This window comes from Oreochromis niloticus, linkage group LG7 (assembly GCF_001858045.2).
Source record: "Oreochromis niloticus isolate F11D_XX linkage group LG7, O_niloticus_UMD_NMBU, whole genome shotgun sequence".
NCBI lineage: Eukaryota > Metazoa > Chordata > Actinopteri > Cichliformes > Cichlidae > Oreochromis > Oreochromis niloticus.
Genome location: NC_031972.2, coordinates 13368364 through 13384823, shown reverse-complemented (window position 1 = coordinate 13384823; position 16460 = coordinate 13368364). Strand labels below are relative to the sequence as shown.

At 39.1% G+C, this 16460-nt stretch overlaps 1 protein-coding gene across 5 annotated transcripts; it reads left to right on the top strand.

Moving 5' to 3' along the window:
* The first annotated feature begins 5046 nt into the window (after positions 1-5046).
* On the top strand, positions 5047-15760 carry srek1 (splicing regulatory glutamine/lysine-rich protein 1). 5 transcript variants are annotated; one of them, XM_005454475.3, is made up of 12 exons: positions 5482-5616; positions 6319-6833; positions 7286-7415; positions 7801-7916; positions 9446-9592; positions 10042-10220; positions 10305-10435; positions 10522-10633; positions 10718-10825; positions 11198-11281; positions 11414-11528; positions 13077-15760. In XM_005454475.3, the coding sequence occupies exons 3-12, from the start codon at positions 7385-7387 to the stop codon at positions 13227-13229; spliced, it is 1176 nt and encodes a 391-aa protein (XP_005454532.1). In that variant the 5' UTR covers positions 5482-5616; positions 6319-6833; positions 7286-7384; the 3' UTR covers positions 13230-15760. The 5 variants fall into 5 exon arrangements, with proteins under 5 accessions (XP_005454527.1, XP_005454528.1, XP_005454529.1 ...); XM_005454470.4 differs by lacking the exons at positions 6319-6833; positions 7286-7415 and adding an exon at positions 5047-5310 and having other exon boundaries at positions 5483-5616; XM_005454471.4 differs by lacking the exons at positions 6319-6833; positions 7286-7415 and adding an exon at positions 5048-5310 and having other exon boundaries at positions 5483-5616; positions 10721-10825.
* Positions 15761-16460: the final 700 nt, after the last annotated feature.

Genomic DNA, 16460 nt, shown 5'->3' with positions numbered 1-16460 from the left:
TGCTGACACAAGCAGCAATATCAAGTTGCAAAACTAGTGGGATGGCAAAGCAAGCCAGGATTTTCCATTCAAAGACGTGGGATTTTCTTCAGTGACCAAGCGTGTCACCTAATGTCGGCACAACACAGCATGCTTTCCAGTAACTGAAGGCAGCTGCAGTAAGAGCCTGGCAGCATCTCAAGGGAGGATGTGGCAAATGTGGCAACATCTTGGCTTCTACAATTCAGGATTTTTATCCAAGTATTAAAAACAATCCTTATATTAAAAATTACATCAAAGTTTTCCAATTAATTTTGAGTCTCTGAAAATGGTTTCATTCAAAGTGTCATTAATAAACAGTGAATGTGGAAGTTTTGTAAAAGCCTTTGAATTAACGGTGAAAATCTGCAGTTCACTCACATCTTGATTGTGGACCTCACTGTACAGTATAAATACACGTGTGTGTGTATGCGGACCTCACACGCTACATTAGCTGACGTTGTAAAATAGCTAATGTCAATTACACGCACAATAACATCATAAATATATTCTTTTTTATGCTTTTGTACAGATATATACGGTGGCTGGGAAGTGCAAAGCGCAAGAAATTAAAAATCCACAACAAATTAAAAAACGGTAACAAATAAAAAATCCGCAACAAATTAAAAAACCACAACAAATTAAAAAACCGCAAAAAATTAAAAAAACCGCAACAAATTAAAAATCCACAACAAATTAAAAAACCGCAACAAATTAAAAATCCGCAGCAAATTAAAAAAAAACGCAACAAATTAAAAAACCGCAACAAATTAAAAATCCTTGACGGAAAGGGATTGTCTGAAATACCGGAAGTGACACAACGATTAGCCTAATAGGGCTTTTGGAGAGTGATGTCACGAGAGGGGGCGTGGCCAGGATATTTGGTTGAGGCGCCATGTTTCTGGGCCGAACAAAGCGCTAGCGAAAGAGGAGTGAAAGTACACGGATAACACCAGCTATGGTTCATACTTGCTGTGAGGTTGGTTGTAAAGTTAGATCGCACGACCGGCAAGGGAATAAGATTGAAACTGATTTATCTTTTCATTCTTTTCCCACCTGGAAGCAACATGAGGCAGCTCATGTATCGGATGTTACCAAAAGAAGGCGGGGTCTAGTCTGGATAGCAGCTGTGAGACGAGCTGATATCCAGTTCTCTTCCATCTCCAAATATCTGTTGGTGTGCTCCAGACATTTTCATTCCGGTAAGTTATAGATATGTTCATATCACTCTTTATCCGGTCTTTAAGTCTGACATCACTAGCCGTGTCTGGGCTCAAACTCCGCTGCAGGTCCATAAATCACACGATCACTGTGGCATCACTAAGAATTGAAAAACTATCTAAAGTCTTTCATCTGTAATAAAATGATCAGCGTTCTGCTCTACCATGTGTAACTATTGAGTTATCATCCAGGCATCCATGAAAACGAAATTAGCAGGAAGTTGGCTCGCTAGATTCCGTCTAAATACAATATAGCATGTCCTAACTGAGGGATTTTGGAAACAAATTCAAACGTACAGCTCTGCTATCACTTCCAACATAAATGAAGACAGAAAACTAAACAGCAGTGACGTTTGTAGGGTTACTGAAGTTTGGCTAGCTGGTATATAACGATGTGCTACCTGACCACTAGGACACAGCTATGTGAGCATAATATAAACACGCTAACTTTTTTCCACTTGATAAAAGTGGAAAAAGGCCCAACCCCCGGGCCTCGGACCGGTACCGGTCCGTGAGTCGTTTGGTACCAGCCGCGAGAGTTGAGGCTCAGGTGTGAAATGTATGGTTTTCAGGGTTTTTATCGGTTTTCAGCGTTATTTTGTTATCTTTTTATCGTTAACTCGGTTTTCCTGGGTCTTTTCACCTGTGTTATGAATAAGTCTTCTTTTTTTCGGTACCGGTACTAGTTTTATTTTGTTGTATTTATCCGCGACACCTTAAAGGCCGGTCCATGAAAATATTGTCGGGCATAAACCAGTCCGTGGCGCAAAAAAGGTTGGGGACCGCTGGTCTACAGCATTCAGAAAGCACAACACAATCTGATGTAAAAAAAAAAAAAAAAAAAAAAAGAAAAATCAGCGAAACAGCGAGTCTGCTAAAGGTGAACGGTGGTATAGCGAGGGACCACTGTACAATAATTTTCAGTAGCACTGTTGATATATGAAATGGTGTCTTGAGGTTGTCTTCAAACAAGTGCATTGTTCTAGAAAAAGATGTTTGAAGGATTAGGATTGTTAAAAGTAATGATTATTTTATATTTATTAAAAAACCTTTATGCAGAAAAAGCAAAGAAACAAAAACACATGGACATTTTTGGCCACAAATGAGCTGAAGGGATGGTGATTTCAAAAAATAAATAAACCCAGAGTGTTAAAACACTTAGAACCAAATTTATTTATCAGCAGCATCAATAGTAACAAAAACACAATTTAGTTTTCGAAAGTCGATTTAACTGAAGTTACGTGTTTCTGGTTACTGTGGAGGTCGCAATATGGCGCTTTAATTTCTTGCGCTTTGCCCTTCCCAGCCACCGTAGGATATAGGTATGGACTTCATGAAAATAAAATTGTTATAGATGTTTATTTTTTGAAGGTTATGTTTTTGGTGGCACTTGGGTGCATTAGCGTCATTCTGTCTTTAAACACAATAGCTCGAAAAGTTTTTAATGAATTCTGAAGATGTATACAATCACACTATCTGCATTTAAGTTGTGTTTCAAGTGTTTAACTTCATCTGTTACCCAATGAACTGGATACTAATATTCAGTACCTTCTAATTTAATTATTGCTGTGGCGATCTTGGCACAATATTTTACATAATTTCCTTAGGGATAAAGTATTATGATTATAGAATATTTTGAGAAGCCCTGGCTTCACTGAGAAAGATAAAAAATGGAAATACAATTTTCAATCGTTCAGTATGTACATAGATGCTATGACGTTTGGTTTAAAGACGGTGGAATTTAAATTATTACGATTTTCACTGGGAGTGACCAGAATGGACAGCATTAGAAGTGAGTACATCAGAGGGACGGCTCAGTTTGGAGAAAAAGTTAGAGAGACTAGGCTGACATGGTTTGGACGTGTGTAGTGGAAGGATTGTGGATATGCTGGAAAAGAGATGTTGAAAATGGAGCTGTCAGGCGGGAGTGAAAAAGGAAGACCTTGGAGGAGGTTCACTGATGTAGAGGAGGACATGTATGGGCTCAAATTGTGGTCATAAATATTTTGTACTTGTAAATAAGGATTTGTATGTGTAAAAACAATTTGTGCGTGTTTTAAAAAGATTTGTGTGTGAAACTCTGCACTCAACTTTCAAGTTATAAGTACGAATTTTGACCCCATTTTTCTTCCTTTCATCTGATTGGCCAATGTCATGTCAATCACAAATTTAACTATCCAATCAGAGAACAGATGGGTTTGGCTGTAGGAGGGGGGCTTTTTTGAACTGCAGGTCCTTGAAGGGTAATACAGTTTGAAGCTGGAGGATCTCTATATAAATATGCGATAGAAGCTAGGTCCCCTAACTTTCAGTAGCTGTTGAAAGTACAGTTGTGGTATATCAGTGCTTAGAAATACCATTATTACTTTAGGATTAGTTTAACACAAAGTCAGGGCTGACTTTAAAGGTCCTTTCACATCCGACGCAGCATGTGCTGCTAATGCTAACTGCTAACTAAAAGCCAAGGATCCAGAATTTGTTGTGCTGGCTGCTGAGCTCTGTGGGTTTTTGCAGCAGGTCTACCTGTACTAGATGCACCTGCTCCTTGTTGTTTCCATCTCTGACTTTATGTCCTCTACAAGAGTTTCTGTTTTGTTTTTTTTGCTGGTTCTTCAAATGTTGAATAAAAACATGTATGGCTAATTCATAACAAAGAAAGCTTTGTAACTATGCCCACTAGTGAAGACAGTTTTGCTCCTCTTGATGTATACCCTCCTGTTTTTACCTCCTATGAGTTCTCCCCCCCCGGTCCGCAGCGCTGTTGAAAAGGCTCTGGAGGTCCCTGTATTAAGCACATAAACCTGTGACAGAAAAATCACCAAACTCGGACCACCACAGACTGTTTTCCTTCCTGGTGATGAAGGAAAACGCTGGGCTGGCATGTAAAAGGGCATTTATTCCCTTCAAGGACCTGAAGCTCCATAAAGCACCCCTCCAATAGCCAAACCCATCTGTTCTCTGATTGGATAGTTAAATTTGTGATTGACATGACATTTGCCAATCAGATGAAAGGAAGAAAAATAGGGTTAAAATTCGTACTTGTAACTTGAAAGTTGAGTGCAGAGATTCACACGTATTTTTTGGCTAAGTCCACACACAAATTCTTTTTACACATACAAATCTTTTTTACACACGCACAAATTCATTTTACACATACAAATCCTGATTTACAAGTACAAAACTGATTTACAAGTACAAAATATTTATGACCACAATTTGAGCCCATACACATGCAGAGGGTTGGTGTGACAGAAAAGGATGCTAGGAACAGGTTGTGAAGGAGGCAGGTGATCCACTGTGGCGACCCCTTAAGGAAGCATCCAGAAGAAGAAAAAGATAAATAACTAACTAATGTGGACACGTACATTAGAATTTGTTGGCTGTATTAAGTGAATGTCATAGTCTCATGTTACCAAAGTGTTCTGACAGAATTTTTTTTTCTGGCTTGATATCGATCATGAGCGATATGGTTGACGGCCAACGAATCATTTTAAACCAGGGGTGTCCAACTCCAGGCCTTGAGGGCCGGTGTCCTGCAGGTTTTAGATGTGTCCTTGATCCATCACAGCTGATTTAAATGGCTAAATGACCTCCTCAACATGTCTTGAAGTTCTCCAGAGGCCTGGTGATGAACTAATCATTGGATTCAGGTGTGTTGACCCAGGGTGAGATCTAAAACCTGCAGGACACCGGCCCTCGAGGCCTGGACTTGGACACCTCTGTTTTAAACGGATTAAATGCAGTGTACTATACAATGCACCAGGGGGCGGTAGCGGATCTCAAAGCTTACTGTTCACTCCCGTTACGAATAAAGAGGAAGAACCCCTGTCGCTCCGCCTCCTTGGATGCTCTGTGTATTTAACACAGTAGGGTAACTGAAAAATAAAAATAATTTTAATTTTAAAAAACCGTTATTTATTGCGTCGGGTTTAGTAGTTTGCACAATGAGCGGGATACCGGGGACACCCGTCGTCCAGATAACCAACCTGTCCTCGGCCGTGAGCAGCGAGCAGATGCGCACTCTCTTCGGTTTCCTGGGAGACATCGAGGAGTTGCGGCTCTACCCGCCCGAGTAAGAGTAGTCTGCCTCTGCATGGCTAGTCAAGCAACTCTGCGGACCTGCGGCCTATTCGCGGTTCTTATATTATAAACTAAAAAGTCCCAGGTGAAACAAAATGAAATGACTAACCCGCGTTTCCACGCTTCTTTCTCCCCTTTCTTTTCCTTTCCCCCCTTTTTTACAGCAACGCCCCCCTCTCTTTCTCGTCCAAAGTGTGCTACATAAAGTACCGAGACCCCTCCAGTGTTGGTGTGGCGCAACATCTCACTAATACTGTGTTTATTGACAGAGCTTTGATAGTAGTACCATGTGCGGAAGGTGAGTGCAGGCCTTTACGTTTAAAGAAACAACCTTGACTTTGTTATGACCTCCTTCCCCTGAATTCAGTTGTTTGTTGTTGTGGTTGAATTCTGGGTTAATTTTTTTGTAATTATGATTATTTTAATTTATTTTTTAACCCACATGAAAAATTGTCGAGTTGTGCCACTGGTTAGTTCCTTTTTTTTTTAACTGTTTGTGTACAATGATTTGGTACAGGTTAGGGGTTGTATCACCTCAGGATTTAAAAAAAGAAAAGAAAAGAAAAGGAAAAAAGCTAGCTTATTTCCCATAGCACCCAGCTAGGGTCTCTTGTTTGGTGTAACAAAATGTTTTCCACACAGGCCATTAAAGCTAGGTTGAATGTTTTTGAAGCTGAATCCACACTATAAACACTGGACTGCCTGCAGAAAATAGTTTGCATATTTTAAATATTGTTTGATGGAAATTACACAATAACTCACCCTTTTTCTCTCTTCATTAAAAAAACATAGATATATATTTTTATTTGTTTTTGTTTCGGTGCTTCTTTTCATTAAATCTCCCTCCCTCTTTGGTGCCACTGTTGTTCCTTGTGTACAGTCAAAATGATATCACCTCTGACTTGATGCTTTTTGTCCACGTGACTTGGTGCTGGATGGCTACTGAGTTTATTAATTTGGTTTTGTATGTTTTTTCTGTGTGATTATGTGTGCATATCAGATGACTAGAGTGGCCCAGCTGTTACACTACTACACTAGCCTGAGTCAGGCATTGTTTTCCAAGCCACTATCCCCGATCGGGCCAACGCAGCCTTCAAGGGGGGAATGTGACCAGGAGAATAGCCCGCTGAACCTTCCAAGATGGACACCTTGTCTCTTTTTATTTTATTTTTTTTTCCTTTTTAAATTTTTTTTTCTTTTGGTTTGTTTCCTTTCATACTTTCCCATGTTGTCCACTCTCTACTGTCTCTATCCAGAATACTACAATATTGCTTATCTCTAGCGTTGTGTTTATATTTGTTATTTTGGTTTGTTGTTTTGATTATTGTCCAACCCCCCCACCCCCCTCTCTCTTTCCGCTACAGCTGCAGCTTGTGTGTGATTGAGTTCTGTCCAGGTTGCTACGGCATACCGATGGGGATGTGTGTCACACATGGGATGCTAGGAGGATCCCTAACACTTTACTCTCTCGTCCACTACGCCTCCTTGTAGTGAGGGGCTAGTCTTTGTGAAAAAGTGAGAGTCGGCAGTGAAAACTTTACTTCATCGGAGCATAAAATTCTTCAAGCTATAAGTGCACTTCACATCTGTAATGCAAGTGTGTTGTAAAAGGCAGCAGTTAGGGCTTTTTCCTCATATTCCTGCTCTACGACTCTAATGTGGATGTTTAGTATTTAGCAGTGAGTCGAACGCATTAATGCTTTGTGACATTAATGCTCCTTTTTTTCCCCTTCTAACATTAGAAGGGGAAATCTGTCATTTTTATGCTCAGTGCCACCAGCTATGATGTGATAAACTTGTAGCTGTTTTTTTTTTTAACTTCTGCAGCAAGGAAGCAGATTAGAATCCAGAGAGGAAAAAAAGAAAATTCAAATTAGTTGTTTTTCATAGCTAAGTTTTGGCTAACCTTTCCTACAGTTCTTAAAATTGTTGTTCTTTTCTGTATCTGATGTTCTGTGTGCTATTAGTGATGCAGCCATTGGGGTTGTCTTGTGTTGCACACCTTTCCAACACTGCGAAACGATCGCCCCCTCCCCCCACGGAAAAGCGTCCATGCTTGATATCGTATGGTTCATGACCAATATGTTTCCAGTACAGGTGACCCATACATCAAAGTGTTGACTCATTCTCTGCATTGTTTTTTTTCTCCTTTCTTCCTTTCTTTATGTTTTTTGAAAAGAGACCAAGGACAAAATAAGTTTTGTTTTTGTTTTTGAAAAAGTAAGGATTTTCATTGAGAATAATTCAGATTCACTGAGAGAAATGTTTTTTTTCTTTCTTTGCTTTTATTAAGAAAATAAAACAAAGTAAGGATGCTCGGTCTCCAGCATATCATGAGTAGACAGTAGAAGATTTGTAGGCTGTATGGGAAGTGTATGCTCTCTTTCTCTCTAGAGTACAGTGGGCTAATTGTGCAGACATAGAGGAGACAAAGAGGAGAGTTTTTCTATTGCCTTCACTAATATCTGCTGTTGTCCTGCAGGGAAAATCCCAGAAGAAGCCAAGGCTTTGTCACTTTTGGCACCTGCCACTCCAGTACCCAGTCTGATTCCTGGTGGGGGATTGCTGCCAATTCCTACTCCAGCTCCACTTCAGAATGTAAGTCTGGCCACTGTCATAATTCTTGTCTGCCTGTTATTCATGCAAGTAAATCATAATAGGCGCATTCGGTTTTGATTTGTGGTCTACTGGTGAAGCATCCATTTTCCTTATTACACAATAGCAGTCATTAAATTACAAGAAGCCAGAATTTTGATCGAGATTAACACTAGAACCACTAGGAAGGGTCATTTTGACCCCATCCTACAACAACAGCAGAAAGGACAAAGATGTCAAAGTTGTTTATTTTCATCTAATTTTAACTAAAATTGGACAAAACAAGTATTTAAGATTGTTTAATGGTTGTTATTAGTTTATAAATGATTTAGATCATTTCATTACAGATTGTAAAGTTAAAGATGCACTCACTGCAGGTTATTTAGGCTTTCAGGAAAAGCCACAAAAATGTGAGAGGGTTGGGTTTATTTGATTGATTGATTGATCATACTTTATTCATCCCGAGGGAAATTGGGTTAAGGCTGCCAGCCGTGCCTGCGTCGTTTTTTACCAGAGTTGCATTAATTTTAAGATTTCATGAGGTCAGAATGATCCATTCTAGTTTAAATCATGATCATGATTTTACTTCCCGCTGTTGAATAACTATTACCAACTGATGTTTAAAATGTGTGCTTCACCATTAGAGCACAAAGCAAAAACAAATCAGGCACTCTAAATGATACGTCATGATACTTCCCCGCAGTGCCGAGTAGAAGAGCTTGTCTCCTGAAGCAGATCATCATGTGCTGTTTAGAAATACTTTGGCTTTAGTGGAAGTGTCGTTACTTAAGAACAAATCGCATGCAAACAGTCCTGTAAAGTCGCCTGAACTGCAAACTGAAAACGCACCACAAACTGCAGGATAAAGAATGCATGAATTAAAGAAAACAGCGCTGTGGTTGCTAACGTGGATCACCTGCCGTCAGATGTCCATAAAAGCGAGCCTGTACATGGGTGCGATGGTGTAGCTAACAAAGTTGCATTGCAATTTGATGTCATTCTGTGTGGTCAAAGATGTGTGAACTAAACATCGTAGAGTCACCGAGGGTTTAAGAAAGTGGTAAATGCAACAATATTGGACGTGTGGATAACGGCTCTTTGGTCCAAAGTGTCAAAACCTTTGCAAAAGTGTTAGTGTGATGATGATCTCAAGGCTGCAGAGTACTTTGCTGCAAGTTTTAGTCACGTCCTCCGTGTAGGAAACTGTTAATACAGTTATTTTGTTTAAAGGTGTTTCTAGGTGATACACTTAGGTCATGCTAACAAACACCTTATGTTGTTTGCAAAGGTTAACTAACAGGAATTGTAGCAGTCGTTGATTTTGGTACTTTTATACTGTTATTGTATTTTATTTGTGTTTTGGGGAAGAAATTTTATTTTGCTGCAGATATTTGTACATTAGCAGAAATGTGGCACAGCACGGATGTAAAAGCAGCTTTACGTTTACATGACAGTATAATAAAATGATCATTCCTTTCACCATAATGGTGCAGTACTAAAATAACCCATGTCTTTGTTTCACACACCTGCAGCTGAACCTTCCCTTAGTGAATCGACTTTCAGCCAATCTCGACCCCACGGCGTCAGTACTCGCCCAGCCGCCGCTCATGGGAAATGTGGATCCCTCAAAAATTGATGAGATCAGGAGGACAGTGTATGTTGGCAACTTGAACTCACAGGTAACATAAAAGTCTTCATATATTTAAAGGCCATGTGACCTCATCCTACAGGCTCATGATAATATTATTACTTACTTGTTTGGGTTTGGCTTGTATCACCTTCACCATATTGAGGAAGCTATAAGCTCAGTTGTAAAATTCTGGCCAATACTGTTGTTTTAAACATCTGTGAAACCATCTGTAAATTGATGACATGTACAGCCCCAGTTCTAAAAAAGTTGGTTCGCTGTGTAAATTGTAAATAAAAACAGAATGCAGTGATGAGTGCATATATCAGAAGGTAAAGCAGAGAAAATAAAAATTAAGAGAAAGATGTGACAAAATTTGAGAGCATTGACAACAGTGTTTACCAATTAAACTGCCCAATTCTAGGGTCAGCAGCTTTTAAAAAGCTTTATATTTTGGGGCTTGTATGTTTCTTTAAACTGAGTTGATCTTTCTTTGCGCAGACCACCACTGCAGAGCAGCTGTTGGAATTCTTTAAACAGGTGGGAGACGTGAAGTTTGTCCGAATGGCCGGAGATGAGACCCAGCCAACTCGTTTTGCCTTTGTAGAGTTTGTTGAGCAAGAGTCTGTTGCCAGAGCCCTCACATTAAATGGAGTCATGTTTGGAGACAGACCGCTGAAGTATGTATTTAGTTAAAATTGTAAAATGGGAAAATGCGTAAAATAACGTCATTTTAAGAGCCGGTTAATACTTTTGTCTTTCAGGGTTAATCATTCCAATAACGCTATTGTGAAACCCCCAGAGCTGACGCCTCAGGCTGCTGCTAAAGAGTTAGAAAATGTGATGAAGAGGGTGCGTGAAGCACAGTCTACCATTGCTGCTGCCATTGAACCTGGTATGATATTCGTCCTGCATGAAGACTTGATTAAAGTTGCTGAAGTAATTGTCGTGTACTCAGACTACTGCTTGTTCCTCTCACAGAAACAAAGAAGCGTTCCTCCAGCCGGTCTCAAAGGTCACGGCGGTCACATTCACGCTCACGCTCCCGTTCACACTCAAAAGCACGCCGGAAAAGATCCCGCTCAAAACACAGGTGACCGGCTTTTTTAACATCGGGGTTTTAGTGTTGTATTGCAATTTAGTTGTTGACACTTTCCCCTTTTGCTTCTGTTTGAAGCAGAACATCACAGAGGTCGTTGCCGGGCGGTGACTCACACAGTTCCCGAAGCAGTCACAGGAGACGCTCTCGCTCCAGAGACAGGAGACGCAGTCGGAGTCGCTCGAGGTATGCAGGACCAACTAGTGAGGCAAAAATCTCAGTGATTTTTTTTTTTTTTTTTTTTTTCTTCTTCCCAAGAGTCTGAATGTGTTTAGTACACAGTGGCTTTGCTCAACACATGGGACCACCTACAACATACTCCTGGAATATTTCTGGATTATTACATTTAATAATAACAATAATAAAAGAATCTGATCAGCTGTAATAAGAGCTGTGATTCTTGTCTTTGGCAGTAGAGGGCACCAGATTCTTAATCTTCATATCTTCCAAAATTTGCTGCTGTTCGTATGTTATTGTGGTGCATAAAAGGATGTTGATCGTTTAACTAAAATAAGATGTGTTATTTATAACACATTTATTTTCATGCACTTAATAAAGTGTTGTTTCTAGGGGGCACAAGCGCAGGAGTAAGGATCGGTCAAGAAGCCCTCGAAGGAAAGCCAAATCACCGTCACCAAAAAGGTAAATCCAACCATCTCATGCTGCCAAACATTTTTTTATAGGTAAGTTTTCTGTGTTATACGATTGTAGGTTCAGTTATGTTTGCTTGAAGGTTGGTTCTTACTGTAGATTTGGTCCACTGGCTTCTTTTAGAAGTAAAAGAGAGAAGAAGAGGGAACGCAGCAGGGACCGAAGGGACGGCTCCACGTCCAGAAAAAGGAGCCGCAAAGACGAGGACAGGATAAGGAGCAAAGCCAAGCCAGTGAAGGTATTACAGATTACGCTTCAGTCACAAATCTAATAATTTACAAATAAAGAAGGACTCAGTTGTCTGCGCATTATGTTGCTTATACTTGGAGTTATCTAATTATTCCAGATCCCTAGACCTGGAAGCATTTAATAACACAACTTGCATGCACAAGCTTCGTCTTTCTGGTATGTGATATAGATGGCATCAATTTTTTGCTGTATGGTTTAGTTTTCAGCACACTTTGATTTGCAGATCATTCTGAAAGTCCCATTCTGAATAGTTTCTACCTCAAAAGTAGTGGCATTGTTGCATGTTGTTCACACCAGCACAAGTGAATGTTTCCATTCGTCTCCAACTTGAGTATCAAACCACACGACTGTCCTACTTCTGAAGTTTACTACATAGATCCCCCAAATGATAGCCAAGAGATAAAAGGTGATTTAGATTTGTGACACTTGAGCCTTTCTCTTGATAACAATCAGAACATTTGTTTGACAAGTAACAGCCAAACAAATGTTCTCCTCAAAAACCACCTTCATTTCTGCAAGATTGTTGTCAGAGACGAGCTGCAGCATCCGTATGGGTTTGTCACGCATTTTGGTTAACAGCTTTGTTACATGAAACAGTCACTGGTAATTTAATATACAGTGAAGCTGGTAAAAATATTTCTTTTAAAAATGAAAACCTTTTATAAAAATACAATGCATCTTGATTAACATTTCTGCTCTTCCTCCCTTTGACCTATGTGTTCCAAGTAACATCAGAGGTCTTAGCTCTGCTGCTGATTGCTGCAAAGTTACGTAAACCAGATTTAAATCAGTATTCCAGATGATATGCAGGCTGTTACAGGAGTAAAATATTGGTTTTTAGTAAGCAGACATAATAACAAAAAGCACAAGAATCAGAATAGTTTAATGAAATTATTTGTTTACGGGTGCTCCAAGACAATAAGAACAGTAACAGACTGAACTAAATGTAATATATTACAACGTTACAAAATCTAAGAAACAACTCTAATATTTACAAAAAGCTCAATTATAAATATGCAGAATTTTACAGAGATTAAATATATATGATTGACATTTTACTATAAACTGTAAAACATTGTTATTTGTTATTTTCACTGCAGAGCATGTGCAAAAGGGTGTAATTATAGATGGAGTTGTATAGGGAGAGAGCCACGGGCAGGAATGATTTCCTGTGTCGTTCAGTGGTGCATTTGGGTAAATCAGTCTCTCACTGAGCGCGTTCCTGTGACTGTCCAGCATGTTGTTAAGTGGGTGGGAGGTATTGTCCAACATTGTCCTTACCTTGGACAACATGAGCGGATGCCTCAGCTTAATCCAGATACTAATTGATAATAAAAATTAGTATCAGATTAGGTACATATTTGTACTATCAGCTAAAGTACATGATGTTTACAACTGTCAGTTAAACTCCTGTTTGACAAAGATGGAAGTATCAAATAATTGTTCATGTGCACGGCATATTTTTCCTGCACTTGAGCTTTTTTGTCTTTGAATATTTTTGTTGGTCTAAGTTGATCGTTCATTGTTGCCATTTCAGGCTGAAGTGAGCTATGTCAGAGAAGGAAAGGAAGAAAGTGACAGAGAAGGCTCAGCCACACCGAGTGAGGACATGACGTCATCACCCTGCGCCCAGCATAACGGCAGCTACAAGACTAACCACGAGGAGGAAGCATCTGTGGGTGCAAAGTGACTTCAGCAACACCATGGACACTAATTTTGTTCATCCAGGTATCCTATTGCCCATTGTGTACGTGCGTGAGTGTGTGTGTACATACAGAAACACTGAATGGCCTCTTACACTTTTTTTTCCTTTCCCATTATCATCCCCTGACTGGTGACACACATGGCTCCTCTAAGTCAGCCTAATCTCACTATCAAACCTTAAGGGCAAGTGAGTGCTCAGCATCATAAAGAAGGCCACACTTTTTCTGCTTAGCTGGTCCACTGACCACTTCTTCTTCTTCTTCTTCTATTATGTCCTTATGGTATAGGTTCTTAAACTTTTGACATCTAGTATAGTAGTCCTGTAATGTCCCCACATTTCCAGCAGAGCATTGCTTTGCTATGAGGTGATCATTATTCACCTTATGTAGGTCTGAGCCCACTGCAGAAGTTTTGAGGGTGCCCAGGAAGGAAGGAAGGTTGGTTACATTCCAGACACACAGATGAGGAATAGAGGTCATACTCGTTTATCTATTCATTTAAAGCTAGATATGTTATTTGTGACTGTCACATACTTACATATTTATTAACTGTAAAGTTCAGTACTTCAAAAAGGTTTTGAAGTACAAATAAGCAGCAACAGTCTGCAGCAGGAGTAAAATGTTTGTCTTAAATTGCTTAGTGAGGAACATTAAGGGTTCGTTACATGCCTGTTCTGTGTGAGAGCCAGAGGGAAAGCAGGGTTCCCAACCATAATCTGAATATTTAAAAAAAAAAAATATCAGTGTCAGTGTGAAATCCCATCTTAGAGCCTCATCCTGAGTCTTTCTGTCATCACCATGCTGGTGTTGTTAAACAGGACATGGTGAGCAAGGAGGCAATGCAAGTAAAAAACTGAAGGTTACACTCCTAGACAAGAGACTAGTTAATTACAAGGTAAGCCTACCTTAAAGTGGCTAACTCTAATTCTGATCCTAATTTACAAAAATGAACATGAGCACATTGTATTCAGTAAGTCTTAGGACTAGACACTTTTCTCCCACAGACTTGTACAAAGTCTGGCTTGTTTTTCTCATTATTTTTGCTGCACTGGCTGTGGTCACACGATGGCTGTGCAAGCAACTTCCCATATTTTTTTTTTTTTGCCTTTTCACTAAGTGAACCAATGGCACATTATATATGTAATGCATGTTTCAGGAAGTGGATGAACATAAAGTCCCTTAGAGGAATATTGACTTTAAAATAACATTTCTGCTTATGCTGAAATGCTCATTTGCCCCTTTGTATTTTGGTGAAGGAAAATTTGGGCTGTGATGTCAGTGAAGTGACCTTTAAGTCCCCTTTTTGCACCGTATTTGTTTTATGATCTGGGAACGGTTGCATCCTGCAAACTGCATTTGAATTTTATGGCTTGAAGTGGCGTAGTGACGAGATTAGAGAACGGTATTATCTTATGCTGTGAACAGTGAATTCATTTGGTTGACATGAACACTTTTGTTTTATTTCCTTCTTTTTATTTCATAGCTGTACATCATTGTACATTGCTTTTTCTATTTCTGGTTAGTAGTTGCAACAAGATCACAAAGTATCATGTCCTGCTATTGTTCTAATACTGTGTGAGGAGAAAAAAAGTTATTTACTGTTTTATACTGTATATAAATCACATGCCTATACTGTAAAATAATGGTGATGTGCTATAAATGTCTGTCGGCTCATGTTACTGGAGAAAGTGGGGCGATTAAAGTTCTCAGAAACAGTCAAGAAGAGACTGAACAGGAAATGTCACAGGTCCACAAACTGCATGTAAGCACATTAGGGCCAAAAAGTGCCTACACTAAGAAAAAATATGGAGACTTGTTTAGGATGCTGAAAACTAATGAGACGTTATATTAAAATTTTAGCTGTCCTCATTAATTCATTACAGAGTATACTAATAATTAAGTAGACCTAGTTCTTTTTCAGTGTTTTATTTTTCTCAATGTTTACTATTTCAGTTTATTCAGCCGAGTGTTTGCAAGCTGGCCCCGGATTGAGATCTATGTAACTTTGTGTGTGTGTGTGTGTGTGTGTGTGTGTGTGTGTCCTGTGTTTTGAACGTGTTTTTAAAAGGATACTTTATGGCTGTGTGTGGCTAAATTCCTCTTTGCTGGATTTTACAGACCTGATTTTATGATTGCTTGTATTTTGTTGCCCTGTCTTCTGCCTTTTTTTTTCTCTTTTTTTTCTTACTTTGTTTTTACAATTTAAAAAGAAAAAACAAAAAACTTCAGTCTGAAGTGGTCATCTTATGATAAAATGTAGTTTTAAAAATCCAAGTATTTCAGTATGTGAAGAATTTTATTTTTATAAACATGTATCCACTTCTGAAGGTATATTATGTATAAACATGTTTAACTGTTCAGTCCATGAGGAGAGGTCTGATGCTGGATTTGGGACTCTATGTAAAAGTCTGGTGCCACTGTTTTTGAAGAGCTTTCATGTATAAATCCTCCTCAGTTCAAATCTAACAGTACATCCGTTTCCAAAAACACTCAATAAAAGAGATTTTTCATTGACTAATTTTGTTTGATTTTTTTAATTTGGGCTTTGTGTTGACTGTGGTGCACCACAAGTTCTAGATATGGGCCCAGTTAGATTATTATCTGTGCTTTGAAAGAATGGTAACGATTCATATTCACTCACAGATAACACTTTCACTCATCTGTGTGTGCTATAAATGATCTACCTTTAGAAATCTGTTAATTGAACAGTGTCTGACCAAAGTAAACACCTTGAGCTTCAACCATTTGTCTTTTGGCAAACGTCTGACCTCTGCTGTGACATACCTCAACTATTTATTGTGGTTTAGCAAAGGTTGGCATGGTAAACACTAGAATTAGCACTAGCAAGTAACATCTTATGGTTATAGATTGCTAAGCTTTGTTTAGTCTTTCTGCAAAAGGGTAATGGTGAGGCCTCAAAGTAAAGTAAGGTCTTCATTATGAGAACAGCCACTGATTGAACATTTCAGACCAGCTGACAATAAACAGCCTTCAAAAAGGATGAAAATCAGTTTAAGAGGAAAAAATGTTTTTGTGTGTTAAACTGGTGAATATGGTGCCTTTCTTTCCATCACTTAAGGCCACAATTTTGCACAACTACCTCTATAGCTGGTTACCAAGACTACGTGAAGTACCCTCAGAAGATCTACTAAGTGATGTGAATGCAGCAGTACGGACAATATCTACCGCCACCATTACCGAGACTAATAAGCTGATCT

Excerpts from the sequence above, each read along its gene's own strand:
- srek1 (XM_005454470.4), top strand. The coding sequence starts at position 5,183 with ATGAGCGGGATACCGGGGACACCCGTCGTCCAGATAACCAACCTGTCC. Across the intron at positions 10,221-10,304 it reads TTTGGAGACAGACCGCTGAA|GGTTAATCATTCCAATAACG; the intron begins GTATGTATTTAG and ends TTTGTCTTTCAG. Across the intron at positions 10,436-10,521 it reads TGCTGCTGCCATTGAACCTG|AAACAAAGAAGCGTTCCTCC; the intron begins GTATGATATTCG and ends TTCCTCTCACAG.